The sequence below is a fragment of the Falco punctatus genome (assembly GCF_963210335.1).
Source record: "Falco punctatus genome assembly, chromosome: 5".
NCBI classification, from domain to species: domain Eukaryota; kingdom Metazoa; phylum Chordata; class Aves; order Falconiformes; family Falconidae; genus Falco; species Falco punctatus.
Genome location: NC_137584.1, coordinates 76,982,297 through 77,000,053, shown reverse-complemented (window position 1 = coordinate 77,000,053; position 17,757 = coordinate 76,982,297). Strand labels below are relative to the sequence as shown.

General features: G+C 40.5%; 2 protein-coding genes across 5 annotated transcripts in view; both read left to right on the top strand.

Annotated features, from left to right (window-relative positions):
* The window catches only part of SUPT3H (SPT3 homolog, SAGA and STAGA complex component), a 297,812-nt gene extending 294,498 nt beyond the window's left edge, over positions 1–3,314 (top strand). For 3 of the 4 annotated variants that reach the window (XM_080388553.1, XM_080388554.1, XM_080388552.1), the window contains exon 12: positions 1,496–3,314. In XM_080388553.1, the coding sequence (XP_080244679.1) occupies positions 1,496–1,540 (45 nt within the window). In that variant the 3' untranslated portion in view covers positions 1,541–3,314. The remainder of the gene's footprint in view (positions 1–1,495) is intronic. The other variant, XM_080388555.1, reaches the window with a different exon arrangement.
* Positions 3,315–3,444: 130 nt separating this feature from the next.
* Positions 3,445–17,757, top strand: part of LOC308064305 (uncharacterized protein) — a 40,717-nt gene continuing 26,404 nt past the window's right edge. The window contains exons 1-4 of the mRNA XM_080388566.1: positions 3,445–6,177; positions 7,152–7,310; positions 8,962–9,011; positions 11,277–17,757. The exon at positions 11,277–17,757 is cut by the window's right edge and continues 26,404 nt beyond it. Coding sequence (XP_080244692.1) covers positions 6,124–6,177; positions 7,152–7,310; positions 8,962–9,011; positions 11,277–11,382 — 369 coding nt within the window. The 5' untranslated portion in view covers positions 3,445–6,123 and the 3' untranslated portion in view covers positions 11,383–17,757. The remainder of the gene's footprint in view (positions 6,178–7,151; positions 7,311–8,961; positions 9,012–11,276) is intronic.

The window sequence follows — 17,757 nt, the reverse complement described above, 5'->3', positions numbered from 1 at the left end:
CATTGACTTCAAAATGCCAGCCAGAATGGTTTGGGCAAGCTGCAGATCCAAACTCCCTTGGACTTGCTGCTTGTGGTTGTGGGAGTATATTGGATCCTTTCAAAATTATTGGCTAGTTTGTTTTTGTGCATTTCATGTTTGGGTATAGAGTCTTTGGATTTATTTTTTGTTTTGTTTGCGGTGATACTGTCATGTCTGATGACTGGCTGTATATCACAGAGCTGATATTCTGCTCTTTGACTTGAATGCCATATGCTGCTAGATCTCTGTGTGGAAGTATGGTGTTAATGTAAAGGATGCTGTAATGAACATCTTGTACCTATTTCCTTTTGCATATTCGGTGTCTGTAAATGTCTCTCTGAATACATGCTTGCTGTTTTTGAAATTATTTCCTTACAGTTCAGTATAAATACTATTTATATACAAAGTTGTTTGAGGTTATCCTTTGCTCTTAAGTATACTCTTCTAATTCTAGTTTAAGAGAGGAGAAATTGATCTCACTGAAATTAATTAGGAAATTAGTAGAGCCACTAGAAATAGTAGTTATATGTGGCACTTCCTGAGTGCTTGAACTTCAGAGGTACAAAATAAATCTGACAAAGAACTAACTGTAATGAAATAGATGACTGTATTTTCATTGTCAAAACTTAATGACTGCTGAAGGTGAACCAAATAAACCAGAAGTATTTAAACTCCTTTCCTTTTTGAAGATATTATTAATATAAAAAATAAAAACCAACCCCAAAAACCAAACAGCAGTACATTTTTAAACTGAGAATATCCCCTTAAAATATAGCATTTCCAGTGTGCCTGGCATAAAAAGGCATAGTTTCCTTTATTGATTCAGAAAGAGATGTTAAAAATGTATAAAAGGTATTTTAGTGAGACAGTGTCACAGGACCTTTTAAAATTGTTTTCTCAAATGCTGTTTAACTCTTGTGCTTCTTTACCATTGGAAACACTCAATCCCACATTACAATGGATGGGATATCAAATTATTTTGTACTGACCAGAGGGTCTTTGAGATTAATTTTGTTCTGGGGGGTGGGGACTATCCCAATGTCTGTTTATGTAGCTTTAGACTCAGACTATAAAGTAGGTTTGGAAAACTGTAATTATTCAGTAATTTATAGACTTTTAAGTTAGGTTAGAAATTATTCTTGAACAGAGTGAATAGAGAACACATGCTTATAAAGGACAAACAGATTCAGCATAATAGCGTATTTTTGGCCTCATCCATTTTGCAGGCAATTAGCAAAATAGGATGATACATTTTTGCATATCTCTTGCTCTCCTGAAATAGAGTCGCTAACCACTTGTTAACCACACTGATTTTTTAATAGGCAAAGTGGTTGCTTATAGCTTCCCCACCAGAAATGTTCAGATTAAGCACACTATTAGATTGCAGCCAGAATAGCCTAAAAAACAGGAAGAAAGCCTTGCCTTTCTCTCTGCTTTCTTCCCTTGTTTAAGTTGATGTGATAATTCAGTACAGATTTTCTCTTTCTTTGACAGAGTGCCTACCGCAGAAACGGGATGACTTTTCTCGCCTGCTAATGTGGATGTGGCTGCAGCAACAGGAAAGACAATGTTATATTAAGGTGATTTTCTTTTCCCCTCCATGGAAGGAAAAAAAATACAAGCTCCAGTGTCTCTGTGTACCAGTGAGTGGGCTGGTTTGTTGTGACTATCTGTTGGCTGACTCTGTCTCTTTTTTCCAGCCCCCTCAACCGTTATTCTTGTTTACTAGCTGGAACATTTAGCTAATTAATGGCAGGATGTTTGGGATAGGGTGTAGGTGGACAAGAATGCAGATGGGATGATTCTGAAATTTGCAGGGGACTTGCTGCTGTCAGCCCGTTTTTGAAATGCGATGTCATTTTTATTTAAGTGTTTGGAAGTCTGGATGTTTTCCTAGAGAGATGTTGGTGTTTTTGTTTTGTTTTGGTTTGGTTTTTTTGTAAAGCAGGACAGGACAGAAAGAGGCCAGAGATAAGAGACCAGGTGATACACGTTTATATATGTTATATAATGATTATGCAGCTTTTCCCTGTGATTTTTACACAACTGTTACCCACTTTTCCACTGGTGTCTCTCAACTAATTTTTAAGTGTTCAGGCAGTGTAACCCCATTTAATCTAGTGAGGGGCTTTTTGATGGGAGTAATAGCAATTTCAGATCCAAAGATACGCAGAAAAAAGTCCAGGTAAACTGTACTTTGCCAGTGAGAGACTTGTCTGTCTGCAGACCCAAGGACCGGCTGAGCAGTAATTCTCAGTATTTGCATCCCCTAAGGCTCGAGCCACCACTCTCTGAAATCAAGGTAGGCCTTTGCAGTGGCCTGGTGCTGGATTGGGCCCCTATTTAGAAAAATACATCCTAAAGTATTTCAATACCTGTGTTTGTCTCAGTGGTTCTAGGCAACGGCTTAACATTATGTACTTGCTCAGCATTTGCTGCAGGAAGCAGATGCTGTCTCTGTTGTTGACAAAGGCAGTGTTACTGTTGGGTTTGGTTAAGGAAGAAATGGGTTCTTTTTCACCTTTTTTTTAAAATATTTTAGCTCACGTTGTTTGTTTTCAGATTTATTTTTTAGATCTCAGTCCCTCCCTCTCTGCTCCTTCCTGTCCCCTGCTCCTCCAGCCTTTGCTGGCCTCACAAACACATTCATTTCTTCCCATAAAAACTGTATAAATATAGAGCTAACCACGATGGTGCCTGACCAGAGGAACGGGCTCATGCTTCAGCCCATCATCAGGACCTACAGGCATGTACTGCTTGTGTCCCTGTGGTACCCCACAGCCCCAGGGCTCTGCTTCAGCCCCTCTTAGCCCAGGCTTGAAATCCAGCTTAAACCTCAATGAAGCGAGAACACTCTAGAGAACGAGAGGAGATCAGCAAAATATTACTTTTATATAGTGCAGCCATCCTCCTCCTTTGTGCTTAGCATGTAAGGTCTCAATTTTTAGTCCCACTGTATGCTTTTGTGGTCATTTGTAAGTGGTTTGCTTGCCTTGCTTTCCTGGACCCGCTTGCAAAAACTTTAAAAAATATATATATCTTTTAAATAAACAGAAAAAATGCCTCTTCTCTTTGCAACCAAAATACTGTAAAAATGAACTTTGTATATTACTGCCACTCATAAATTGCTTTTTTCTTTTACCTGCTGACGCTTCTTTTTTCTGGAGTTAATCTGTGTGTAAAGGACTAAAAGTAATGTGCACAGTGCAGTCTATTAAACAAGAGGGGGGAAGTTTCTGATGTTCCATCTGTGCTTCTTGAAATATATGATTAAACTTTTCTTTTTATCATCACCCTTATTTTTGTTGGCGTCCTTAATCATGGAAAATTATATGCTTGCTATAAACATCCAGACTTTTTAAAAGGACACCAGCATTTATTGTATTTGGTTTCGATCTGCAGGGATATAGACAGAAGAAACTGTTTCAGGCACCGGGTACTGGAATCAAAATTCCTTCCGTAGCTGTATCTCTCCCAGATTTTACATTTTAAAATATGCATAAGCAGGAAAAATACTGGCACTTATTTTTTACTGGTCTACTTAAAGTCCCAGAGAATGAAGACTCAACATACATTTCTCTCAGAAATATGACAGATCATGTTTTTGTTGGTCTGCTGTATGTTTGTCTATCTTGAACAGCCTGACAGGCAATTATTTATAAAATCTGGGTTTGCCCAGTAAACCCATATAATAACCTTTCACTTCTCTAGACAAGTCAGTGAGCTGAATTTAGAGTACAACAAGGTAGGTTATGTCTCCCTATCTCAGACTTACCCAGTTTATTCTTCTTTTTGGGGGGAAATAATCTCTTTTTTTTCCCATCTTCAGAGTTTTCTGTAACTATTTAAAACACAAACGAGACCACTGAGACTCGTGCTGCGTGTGGAGGGTGTCGTAACACCACTTTACCTGCTGCAGAAGCACAGATGTATGTTTAAGCTGATACCACATGTTCTACCTTTTGTCTTTGTGATATGTATAAAAATCAGTTTGAGACTCAGTTAATGACTGTGTATGAAGAGCTTTGTGCTTGTGTAATTTCAGCTTGCAAGTCATTTTGGTTCTAGCAAGGATTTATAGTAACTGAACCAGGTTGTGCTGATTCTTTACCATTAGCTACCCGAAGAAGGGAAGCAGAACTAATTTCAGTAGGAATAAGACTGCATTACATTTAAGGGAGTGCAAGTTTTGCTCGCAGTTCAGTGTCTGCCTTGCTGTGTGGTTATGCTACCTAGTTTTTCAGTTTCTTAGCCCAGCCATCTGTCAAACAGGGATAATAATTCAGCTTGAAAATTGTCGGAGGTGGGGGAGCCCAACGCAGATTTCTAATGGGGCTTCATCTCATTTTCTGACCTGTCCTTCCTCAGACTTTCTCCCGAGAAAGTAAAGCCCTTTAAAAAGCTCTTGCCTTCATCTGGAAATCAGGGAAAGGTGACAGTGCTCCATATTTCTCCAGAGACACTCAGGACCTTGCAGGATTTCCACCCCCCTGGGTTTTCAGAGTACACTTCTCTTTGTCAAGTGAAGATGTCACTGCAGGGGGTGGGGGTGTGGGGGTGTGTGGTGTGTAGTTTTCTGCCACTTCTTGAATTTAGATGAACCTTAGCATTGTATTAACGTTCTGCCATCAGCCATGTGTAGATCTCATAAAATGTTTTATAGCTTCCCGTCTAGCTCATACAGAATGTTTCATAGTACATAAACACTTCTACTAATAATTTCAGAATAAACAGATAGTGACATTAGTCACAAGTCTAACCTCTAGTTGAAACTTACGCAGTTATAAGGTTGGTGTTTTTTTATTTTCCTAAGTGAATCATCTTGTCCAAGGTTAGGTTTTTTTATATCTCTACTATATATCTACACTGAGCAGCAGTGCAGCTAGGGAAACGCGGTGGTGGCATGCATTAAATCCACAGCTTTATTCCGAGGGCACAAAGCCAGCGCAAAGCAACGGAGCCATCCCTGAAGGAATTGAATGTAAATTTGATGGTTTAAATAAGGCCAGATGCCTTAAAAAATTATTTTGAAAGCTGTATCTTTAATGTAACTCTTAATTTTTTATTTTTTTTTTTTTTTTTTTTTGTTGCTGCTGAAGATAATGGCATTGCCTTTACAAAATAATAAGAAAAAATAGCTCTCATCTATTGTGGAGAGACAAAAGTCAGATACTTTGACTTCTATAAATCACTGAAAAGTTGGCAACTGAAACAAACTTTTTGAAGGCAGATGACTGCAAATTTGAAGGAAACCTTTATATTTTACTGTTAAAAGCCTTTTAACTGTCTGGAGAGCACTCTGAGACACTACATTAATAGCCATTCTCAGTAATCAAGCTCCACTGTACTTACATACTATTTTTCCTAAACAAGATAGATGAGTCGTAGAAGAGAGCTGGAAAGATAAATAAGGAACATCAAGAACTATATTATAATAATACAGTTTCATTTTACATTTCATAGCTGTCTTCTATATTTGTAATTGATAATTCATCTTAATTCCTATCAGACAGAAATATTGGCACAAGAGTCTTATACCAATATCCGTGCATTTCTGGACTAGTCTTCATCCAGATGCTTTGCAGATTTCCTTACTGATTTTGTGAAGATGTGATCTGTCAATCTTTGGTACTTGTATGACTTTGATTACTGTAATATCTGAGTGCCTCACAGTATTCCATATATTTATGCCTGCAGCACCACTTTGAAATAATAATATGTCGTTATCTCCATATCTTCTGAGGCATGGAAAGGCTAAATGACTGGCCCCATGTTGGGAAACCTGGGATGATTCAGAAAACCTGGATTTCACTAATCCATACTGATGCTCTCGGCTCTAAGTCATCCTCCCTCTGCAGTGAAAATGATAGGTGTCTCAAAAAGCACATAACCCAGTCCCACAGCTTAGGACAGAAAGTGGCAAAAGCAGAATCCAACTGCATCTACAGGAGGCATTTGGGGAGGAAGAATGCAATCACTCAATTTGGTTCCAGTCCAGGGCTCAATGCTTTAAAACCTTCCAGCTGAAATGTGCCACAGCCACTCAATGACCTCGTGCAGAAACATAAACGTTAACATTTCCACCAAAACACGGACTGTGGGATGCTTTCCCTCCTCCTCACTGTGTTGGATTTCTGCATCAGAGATCACCACGAGGTATGTACTCATTAAAAAAAAAAATCCTATTTTAGCAGTGCCAGTGTGTTCTTACCTTGATCTCCTCCCAACCTGCCTTTGCATAGTGCATCAGAGCTGCAAGAAATAAAAGGAGAAACACAATTAAGAAATGTAAATGCCCTCTTTTAAATGAGGCAGCAGCTGTGAAGGGTGTTCACAAAGATAAAGTAAAATGTTATTTTTTATTAAGTGAACTGGGTCTGAATCTAATAAAGTGCAGCTGAAGTGGCTGATCTTCAACCCCTACCTAGACCTGCAAGAAGAGAAGGTGTAAGATACTTGAAGCCATAGCGGGATTTGGAGAGTCAAGAGTCAATAAAGCAAGTTGGCTCAAACCAGTTCTGTTTAGCTCTCATTTCCATAAGTATTTAATTAATCTGCAAAATAAATAAAACCCCCAAAGAAACTATTGCATTTCTTGTACTGACATGATTTCTTCAGATCTGCAAATGAAATGGCAGCAACTGTGTGTCAAGCCTAGGTGAAAACAAATCTGAAACATTGCTGCAGAAGGAGAAAGAAGGCTTTTATAGGAGCAAGGCTCCAGCTGAGCTTCTCTCCCTGAGCTCCTTTGCTCAGATCATTGTGTATCTGCCCATCAGCAGCGCTGAAACCCGCTGCACGTGCACAAATGTTGTTGTAGCTTCATGTAAATGATTTCAGTAAATTAGACATGATCTGTCTAGTGTTCTCCATGTCACCTTGCCCTACTTTGCTATTAAAAGAATTTATATTCCTCTGTTTTGGAATGTCATTAACATTTTGCTAGTCCTAAGTTTTCACTGTTCAGCAGACTTCGCTGCGGACAGAACAAAAATAAATTGAAGCAATTCTTAAAGGCTGCTTTTAGCAGCTCGGAAAGGGTGTCTTTAAAAGCTAGTTTCTTCGTGGAAGGTGCTGCTCTTGTTCATCTTCTCTGGGATGGTGGCAAAATTGATGCATGGCTTCTGTAGGGCTTGAACTTGTACAACAAACAGTTGAGGTCAACTCCCTCAAACTCGTATGCATCCCACTTGTCTCCTTGCTCTGCAAATCAGACACAAGCCCAGGAGGAAAAACATGACAGATTCTTCCACTGGAAGACCAAGAACCACAGCACTGAATATTCCAAGGTAAGACAAAATAACCTTGGTCTGACCGGACTTGGCTACATTTGACTTGAGAATTATTTTATTTTTTTTTCCTATTTGAGATTATTATTTTCACAGTCTGGTGATCAGAACTTTCTCCGCATACATTCAGCAGTGAAATAATTAAGAAGAGTTATTTCTCATGTGCGGTCAGGTTTCAGAATCAATACAGTGATAAACAGCTCTCAGTCTTACTGCAGATGATGTATTTAACTAGTGGGTTAAGACCTTTCACATTTGAAGGGCAAATGTATTTTAGAGCAGAATCTTAGTTACTTTTCTTCATGGTACCCAAATGGATGTAACCATCTAAGCTAGTCCACATTGCTCTGCTGATGTGTTCAGAAGAGAGGGAGTGTGTGAATGCTATCCCTGCAACAAAGTCATCCCAGAAATGGCCAAAGCTCCATCCACACATGGGTTAATGGGGGCAGTATGAAGATTATTCCCCCAGGACTCTAGAGTTTCAATAGCTGTAAGTCTCTATGCTCAAAACCCCATTAAACCTCTTTGGACAGGTGTTTGTGAAGCAGAGGACTGTATCCTCATGTCTGTGAACGGGGCTTGTGTAGGAAATTAGTGTTGCCTTAGGATCAGATGTACCCTACTGTCAAACTCCATGAGAAGGAGAGGCTTGGCCACGGCCTGTGGGAGGAGGTGTGGCCATGCTTTTGCAGGTTACCATCTTCCCAATGTTATGGTAGTGAAGACAAAATTTGGTATAATCAGCCAAACTTTTGAAATTTTGGCCAAAGTCCAAACCTTCCCATTTTTTGCCACGGCTAGTTTTTATATGTGTTTTTTACGGTGTTGAAGTTGGGCTTGTAGATGATGCTGGATTCATTTTTATTTTGTTGAGGCTTGTTTTATTTGCACTTTGGTATGTATTTGTGGTGCATAGTCTGAAAGGATTTTGCATCTTATTTGGTTTCTTTGGTGGTCCTAAAGGCAGGGTAAAATTAATGCAGCACTTAAAGAGCCTGTTATTAAAACTTTATTCATAGGTGAGCAGAAGTGTAGAAAATGCAGTTCTTTCTATGCGTATATATTAAATGAATATAATATATATTCATATTTTTCAGAAAGACTGAATTCCAAAAAAACAGCTCTGCTATTACAAATCCAAAAGCAAACTTGACCCTGTTTTGATACCAGCCTCTCTCTGCAATGAAAGTAGTTGTATCCTTGTAAAGATAAAGAGTTTTACTTTGTGGAAGTAATTTGATTGTAACCTTTGGTTGCTTTGCTGTCTGTATTACTCCTTTTTCTCTTGCACAAAGTTTAGTGTCATACTGTGAATCTTTAAGAGATTGTGAAGGCCTGTGAAGTTTTTAAAAAATCATCTCTGAGCTCCTGTTTGAAAAAGGTATTTTTGAATCTACAACTGAAGGTGGGGTGGGGTTTTTTGTTGTTGTTGTTGTTGGCTTGATGGGGATTTTTAACGTCCAATAGAATATTGTTTAAGAGGGAGAGATCTCAAAGGTCAGGGAATAAGTCCCCAGTTTATGCACTGAGGGCAACAGCAGGTATTTTTATGGCACTTGAATGTTGAAGGGAGTTGTCAGAGTTGGATGCTGCAGAGATACCTCATTGCTCCCTTAAACTGTGTCTGAAATTTCCTTGTATTTTATAGTACATGAGTTATGCTCTTGGCTGCCATTTCCTTCCTTCAGACTCCCAAAGGTAAGTGGATTGTGCCCTCTGGGGGCTCTCTACTGCTCTAACTTAGATTTAAGGGTGGTGGTTTTTTCTTCTTGTTCGTTCTTTCTTTCTTTCTTTCTTTCTTTCTTTCTTTTGTTCTCTTTCTTTTTTTTTTCTTTCTTTCGTTCTCTTTCTTTCTTTTCTCTCTCTCTTTCTCTCTTTCTCTATCTCTTTCTCTCTCTCTTTTTCTCTTTCTTTAGTATAAAATATCACATTGATTTCCTCCCCGCCCCTCCTTGTGTCTTATGGAGGAAGAAATTTATGGCCTTTTTACGTCAGGAAGTCTAGCTTTTCCTGACATTTTATTGCTTTGAATATTTGAAACATTTCAATCCCAGACAATAAATATTACATGATTATTGTTTTCATATGGATAGGCTATTTCCCCCTGGTTTTCCTATCCGACTTTTTTACTAGCAAGTGACACCCAAAAATTTATGGATACTAAAAACATTACTGTTCAACCTTGCTAGGAAGGTCAGAGATGGTCCCTCAGTTTGCATGCAATATATAGGGAAAATGAAGTTAAAATAATCTCGTATGTTTTGAATCCTGTAGTGATACAAACTTACAGCAAAAAAGAAGGTATCATATTTTTTCTTTCAGAAAAGTGTTTGTATTATAGGTCAAGCCTTGTTTCCAATGAATTAAATGATAGCCCTTGAGGTGTAGGTGGGAAGAGTTGCGAACCCCAACTGAGCATTTCCCAAATCAGCAACTGGTAGCTTGCAGGTGCAGAGTTTAAGAGTTTTACTTGAAGTTGGTGGGATGGGTTATACCCTTTCGTAACTCAAAGTGTAGGTTTTCTGCTCACCCAGGTCAGCATCTTGTTGCTCTCATGGTGAAAAGAATTCCATGTCAAGTGGGAATCGTGAAGTCCAATCTGAGGTTACACTTTTTAATGCTTTCTATTTGGGAGAAGGCAGCTGGCTCTTTGCTATATGTACGGATGATCAACTCTGCAGTATGAACCATGGTGACCAAGTCTGTCTTGCAGTCCCAGGTTTGATTTGATAACCAGTAGATGAAGCATATCTGAATTTGATTTGAAAAATCAAAAAAAATGAAATCTCTGGTCAAGTAGCTATGATTATAACAGGCACAGATTCCACTCAGAAGCACTGGATTGTCTAATTTTTTTTATATTGACAGTTTCTTATGGATACCATGCAGGACCCCACTGCCCATGCTCCATTAACCATTGTATTGTCAATGGCTTCATATTGATCTTGGTTGAAAAACTGGGTCCTAGATAACCAATAAATCTCCCTCTTCCTGTCATTTCCTTATTGAATGTTTCATCCAAACTCAGCAATGTTAATAAAACTCTGAAGAGAGTAATCCTAATGTGTTTCAGGAGGAGGCAAGCTGTCAAATTGTGGAGGCAGTAAATGTATGTTTAGGTCTTTGGGAGTTTATCTGCAGAGATGCATCAGATCACTCTCAGGCTGGATAAAGGTTTGGTACAGGGATAAGCAAAAAGACAAAACCTATCAAAGTTTTTAACTGCAGCAATGCCTGTGAGCCGGTGGTTCTTTCTCTCCTTGCCTTTCTCTCCCTTTGCAGACAAAGGGACCTAGAGTCTAAATCCACGGAGAAAGAAACACCATTAAGTACTTATTTCAAGTCTTTTCAAAGTGTTGTGTCTTTACCCTCCCTCCTGTCTTATCCTCTTTTGGGGATGTTGAAAATAACATTCAGTTCTGTGCTGCCTTTGTCTGTCCTCCATGTGGTAAACATGGACCTTTCCCTCCTTGTTTCTTACAGACTTTCAGCCAGCTCAGCTTTTCCTGTTTACCTCCTTGTCAAAGGCATCATTGATGATCCAAGTCTAGAAATAAGGGGTTTGCTGCTTTTCCTAACTACCTGCTGCTTCGTTTTGTATCATACCGATTTTGCATCATATCAGATTTGGCACAGCTACTGAATTGTTTATTTATTTTTTAAGGAAAGCAGATGCTTTTTTCTCCCCTTACCAACAGACGCTGAAGGTGAAGGCACTGAAATGGCTTTCTGGAAACCTGGGCTCCCATCCAGACCTCTCAGTGCCTCAACTCATTATAGGTGTATCATGGGAATTAATTTGTGGACCTGGTCTTTTTAAAATAGTAATGATAGTAATGATAATGAGAAGCCCATAGGCCCCAAAATTCAAATGAAAAGACATTAATATGGAAGCTGCAGTAGGTCTGCAACTGAAAAAGTGACCACTGCAGCTTTGCAAAACCTGTTTTCTTCTTCTTGCAGAGACGGACATGAGTGCAGCAGAGCAGCTGCTTCAAAAGCAGTGTTTGTTTCTTCTGATTTGGAAACCCCAAATATTTTAGTGCCTTGGGAAGACACTGAGTCCTGATAAAGGCAGTCACTGGCTCAGAGTTCCTTTTGTGGTTTGCACACAGTTCTTATACTCTATGCCATAGACAGCAAAGAAATTAAAAGTGTGATTTCACGTTAACCCTCCATAGTTAATAAAACAGGCTCTGATTTAATCTCTCCCAATCTGTGATTTGGCACCAAACAGTAAAGGTAGTGCATGTAAGGCAATATTTGAGTTCTTGACTGGTGATATTTGTAAATCTACAACAAGCCCCTCATGAAAGCACCAGCTTCGTGGCTGAAATCAGAATTTCAGGTTTTCATTTAAGAAAGGAAGGTGCTGCTTTCAGAGCACCACTGGGACCTGTGCATACCCACTTTACTGAGGTCTGGCTGATGCCACTGGCAGCTGGGAAGAATACCTCTATGAAGAAGAAAACAATCCATTTTCTCAGCAAAGTATCAGGAAACACCTACTTGTCCTCAAACCCTTACATTGCTAATTATGTGCTGTCTTGCCAACATCCCTGCATTTGCAAGGACCAGGGGCAGCATCTATCACCCACCTGATCTGAAGCTGGCTTGATAGTGGCATAATTAGAGCACACCCTTACAGGAGGGCTGTAACTAGGAATGTTTTCCTGAGGTCTATGTGATCAAGAAGGAAGAAAAAAAAAAGAAAAGCCTATGGACATCTAGGAAGAAAAGATAGTGGTGCTCTACAGCCATCAGTGAGCCTTGCTCACTAGAGCTAATACCCTTACCCTTGGGTCCCTCGCCATTTTATTACTGCTCTGTAACAGGATGTGCAACTGCTCTGCATTAATACGTTATTACAGATTGGCTAGTGTAAACTCCAGGTGTTGAGAACATGATTTATTCTATTAGTATAAAAAGGTGTTTTCTATGGCCATATTAAAAATTATACTAACTGTTGGGCTTGCCACCGCACTGTGTGTGGCACATGCCAATTTAAACCTGTCATTTCCTCTAATGTAAGGATATGTCCACAGAAGATCATTAATTTGGGGTGGAGTTGGGGATCACGGTACAGCTGTGGCCTATTAACCCCCACCTGGCTCTTAATTCCTGCAATGCACCTTCCCCAAAGATGTCTGCTACTGCCATATAGTCACTGAAGTGGAGACCAAAGAAATTACATTTTTGTGTGTATTTTATATTTAAATCTATTTTACATTGCATTTTTAATTTGGAGTGAATTTTACTATTATGAGATGTATGAACCAAGTAACCCATAGAGCTTATTTGTAGTGAATTCACTATTTAGCAGACTGCACAATTGTAAAGAGCTATACAAGAGCCCAGAATGTTTCCTTTATATTCCCCTGGGCTTATCCCAAAGCAGCACATATTCCTGCAAGCACCAGCCCCGAGCACCGCTGGGATGAGCAGGCATGGGCTTGTGTTCCTCCTGATAGGGCTTCCCTCTCCCAGAGGGGTCCTGGTCATAGATTAGACTGGGCAGCTGGGGATTCAGTCTCTGTGGGTTATATGTTTTGTGTGTGTGTATGAAGGCAGTGGAATGACTTCAGCCTGTCCCAGATGACTCCTAAACCCCCAGGATTACCCATGTAATACCCTTGCTGAGAACCCCCAAATCATCTCTGTGCTGCCTCCCCTCCACATCTTTCTTTGGGGGATTTTACCATTTTACTTTCCCACTCTTAAATGCTGTTAACTTTGCTGGGCTTTACACTCAACCCCAATAAGCCAAAGGCCTGGCTTACTTTCCCAGTGCAGCCTGGCAAATGTCAAAATCAGTATGTTTGGGAAATGCGCATCAGCTCACCTGCCAAATGCTGAAAGCAGAGGGGCTGGGTGAGGAATATGGCATCAACCACAACAGGATGAGTTGCAATATCTGACTCCACGCTACTTGGTTTTCCAGTTCTTCATGCCTTGTGTCCATACAGCTTAGATCCAAGTCCTTGTCCCAGGGATGATTTGAGATGACCTTGGGGAAAGCACAGAGAAAAGATGGGTCTCCACATGACCCGGCCTTCTGTACTTGGCTTAACTGCAACTTTTTTTGCCACCTGCCCTTTCAGTAGCATTGCACAATTATCTCCTAGAAAAGCCCCAGTCTTGCCTGCTGTAAAAACAGCTCATATTTTTTAAGGCATCTTGAGAGTGGATTAACTCTGTATGCTGCACTGAGCTACTAGCAGCCTATACCCAAGTGATGCTGATGCACAAAGCATGGCCAGAGGCACATCAAGCTTCAGGACATCATTCAAATGCACACAGAAAGCCTGCAGCGGAGTTGCCTATCTTAAGCAGGATCCCTTATACCTGTTTTTCCTGGCAAAAGTTTATCCAGCCTGTGTTTAAAGACCCCCAAGGATGGAGATTTCACAGTCTTGAATCTACTGATGTTCTTGATCCTCATAAATTTTTTTCCTATCTGGTTTGAATTTTTCTTCGCAGCAATTGTAAAGACATTTCTTAATCTACCAGTGAGGATAGATTGTACCAGTGCACTTTGCAGCAGCCTTTTCTGTACTCAAAGGCGGTTATATCCCACCAAGACTCTCTCTTTTGGCTCGTAAATGTAACTCGATCAATCTGTCCTCCCAGGTTGTGTTTTCTGGATTTCCAGCACTGCTTTCTGTTTTCACAATGAGCCATTGATAACTGCTCTCTGGGTGCATATATCTACAGCCTTGCCCCAACTCTCTAGCAGTTTTATCTAGACCCATGTTTCCTTCACCTGATTAAGAGAGTGAATATGAGTCTCTGTCAGAAAAGCGCAAGCGCCAATGATGAATCTATTGCTTTTTCCTTCACCGTAAGGCTTGTTGCCTGTCACAGAGATCCCACAACAAGAGTTCAAACGGCCACCAAAAGTCACACTTTACCTGGCCAAGAGCAGACAAAGGACTAGTTAAAAGTGGGGATTATTCAACCTGTTGGTGAACGGGGTGACAGAAGGACTGAGGTGCCAGGTGAGGGGCACCCTGACCTGCAGCCAAACAGGCATCACAAGCAAGAGGTGGACTGTGTCTCTCCAGCATCCCATGCTCTCACTGTGCACTGTCTTCACAGCAATACTAGTGGCCCCGTGATAGGTCGGTAAATGCTGACAGGCAGCAGTTGCGACGTCTGCTCCCCTAATTTATGGAGTGAATGACCTGTTGTCACCACGCTGATAATCAGGTATTTTCCCCCAGCTTCACTCAGCAGGTGAACTGAAATGAATATCCTTTACAGTGAAGTTAAATTAATTTCTAGTGATTATCTAATGGCTCTTTTAGTTTTGTTTGTGTTTTAAAGGTTTGGGTGTGTTGTTACTACATGCATGGAGGGAGCCAGAGTGTTCTCATCCATGTGATCCTCCTACTGATCTGGATAAAAAAAGCATCAATTTTATTTCCAGGTTTTAATTTCCTGCATCCTCCTCTTCACAAGGCCATGAAATGTAAGGAGCATCATCTCTTGGAGTCTGCATGGGAATGGGACTCATAACTTCCGGACATCATTTCTAGCTATTTCTCCAACTCCATCAGCATTCCCATCACCTCTGCGTGCCTCAGTGACCCCATCTGACAAAATACTAACATCTTCCTCGGTTCATCCCTAGCTTGCAAGCCAGTTTTCAAAAGAGGAAGAAATCATCATCCTGATTTTATAGATGGAGAAACTGAGGCCCAGCAAAGGGAAGCAACTTCCGTTAGCTTCCTGCAAGGCATCATGCCCTCGGCCGCACGGCTCTGTGCTCAGGGCTGGTCTGCCGGACCAGACAAGTGCTGGAGTGGAAATAAATATTCCTCCTGATGACTGTGGTCTCTGTGGTCAGGGCTGAGGGTCAAAATGTTCACACAAGGCCTGCACACAGAAACCACAGAATCCCCCACAGCTCTGCTGCACTTTATTAAAAGTCACTGCTTCTGTGAAAAATGGGGTTTATAGGAGTTAGGTGCCTTAATTATAAAGTCATGTGCGTTTGAATGACTTCTTCCCTGCTAACTGTTTGTGACAGCCTACAAATGCGAAAAGTATTACCAAGCCTATTTTTAATGTGGCTATGGAGAGGCTGTAGTTGTGGAAAACCCAATCCTAGAGGATCCTAATGAGAAAGACCAGTGATTCTTTGAATATGATTAGCATTGTCTGAGTTTAGCAATGAATGCCAGTGCTACCCAAAAAACAGGAGACACAGGAGTCTTGTGATAGCAGTCATGTGGTAAATACGCAATAGGAGCAAGCGATGTGCAAGGCTAAATTTTTCCCTGGGGAGTGGCCGAGCGGTTAGTATGTGGATTTCAGAAGGGTGCTGGCCCTTGTCAGCAGTGTGCAGGTTTCGCATGTGTTTTCTGCAGGGCTCTAACCTCTCGAGAATTTATTGCATTCCTGTTCTTTACCAGACAAACTGACATCTGACAAGGTGTGCGAACAGCATGGGGTCCAGTGCTTTGTAGAACTGAGTCCTTGATACTGCTTATCTATGGGTTATGGCGGGCTTGAGGCCTGAAGCATCATCTTTATCACCAATTCTTGGCTGTAGGTTCTGCAGGGGAGGAGGAAAACATGCAAGGTCCCTCCATCAGCCTTATTGCCTGCATCCAGTAACAAGGAATTTAGCCCTTTTTCTGATGGGGTTAGACACTGGGGAAGGAGAGCAGGCCAAAAGCGACATTAATGTTAGAGCAGTAAGTGTCAAACTCGGTTTGAAAGAAAATGAAAATGGTGAAAAGGAAATATTCCGAACAGGAGGAAAGAGAGAGAGAATGCTGTTCTTTTTCAGTTAAAAGATAAAGGTGCAGAAGATGGATTAAAAGATGACGTACCTGTGGATAAAAGTTTTATCATGAGTTAGTTTTAAGATTGGTGGACACCGTTATGGGCATTTCCTCTGATCAAACCTATAACTCTAGTTTTACCTCCAACCCTGTGATTCTTCCTCAGTCTGTGGCTTCTCATGGGATTATAGAGACCATGATCTTGGCATAAGGTCTTCAAAGAGTAGTACTTCATCCCTGGATAAATTCTTTTAGTGCTTAAGTAACAGTACAAAATTTACACCTTCTTTTCAGTCAACTATGTATATCCTTATTTCTCCACCATTGAATTATGTCAATTTTTAGTGATAAATGAGTTAGCTCCCCCTACCCCAGGATCAGAAATATCCTACACATATAGTCCGTAATGAAGTTGCTTCTTAACCATTTCTTAAATAAATAAAGGACTATATTTCTCTAGGCCAAGGCAGATTTTCTGAAGTTAATTGTCAGAAATCTATGAACTTTTCCAACTTCATCAGCACTTAAAAAAAAATGTAGTCAGCAAAGCTGGATGTAGCATTCCAAAAGCACTCCCACTCATACCATGGGCAATGGTAAAATCCCTGTGGTACTTAAAGCTTTTATAGTCAAGGAAGGGTTGGTTTGCATACATCTTGGCCATCACTTGACCTTGAGGGTCTCCTTGGCTTTGTGGATAGTGGTAAGCAATGGTGGGGGTCATCCTTGGAGGCCACCAGATGAGTACAGCCACACCAATGCCATTAACTTCTCCATCAGCCAAACAGCATGGACATACCTAAATTTCCTCTTAGAAGTGGGCTCTAGACCAGACCAGTTCTCATATTGTTATTTGTGATGTATACCACACCTGTGTTTCTGTGTATGTAGTGCATCCCTAGGTGTATATAGTTACATTTATGAAGACAGTATACCTGTGTGCCGAGGTACAAGATGGAAGGCAGGTATGCATGTAAGTACATGCACTTAGGTATGAATGTATATATCTGCAACATATGTGCACACATCAGCATGTTCTTTTTTAATAAGCATTAATAAAATATTAATAACTGTCAAACAAGTTAGATTAACTGTATTTTCAAAAAAATAGCAGATCGTAACTCCTAGCTGGCTTGACAAGAAGCAAATCTAGTATATTAAATATTTAAAGTCCCTATGGTGTCCTGGTTACTCCCTTTAAAAAAAAAAATGACCAAGCCCTAAACCAAAATACTGGCTATCCAAGGCTGCATGTAATCTTGCTCCTAGATGCTTCTGTGACTAAAACTCCTGTGGTGCAAGCAGCCAGCAAAGAGACTATGTGGCAATATGTCTGCTTGTCTTCTGCAGCTCAGGTGAGTAATGCTGAGGTCCAGAGCTGGCCTTCTGCAGAGGATGAGTTTTCCCTTATTCTTTGCTTAACAAGAGCTGAAATCTGGGGTAGGATCATTATGCCAAAGGACTGGAGTAATGTCTAGAAGAGAGATGCCTTCAGATCTTTATTCCCCTATCTTCTGATTCATCCAGACACTAGATGCAATTCCTTTGCCCCGAAGTGGATTGGCAGTGGGAGAGATATGAAGACTGTGAACCAAAGAAAGACAACATCCTGCTTCCCCTTTTTTTTTAGCCACTTAGGAAAAATAGGTAGA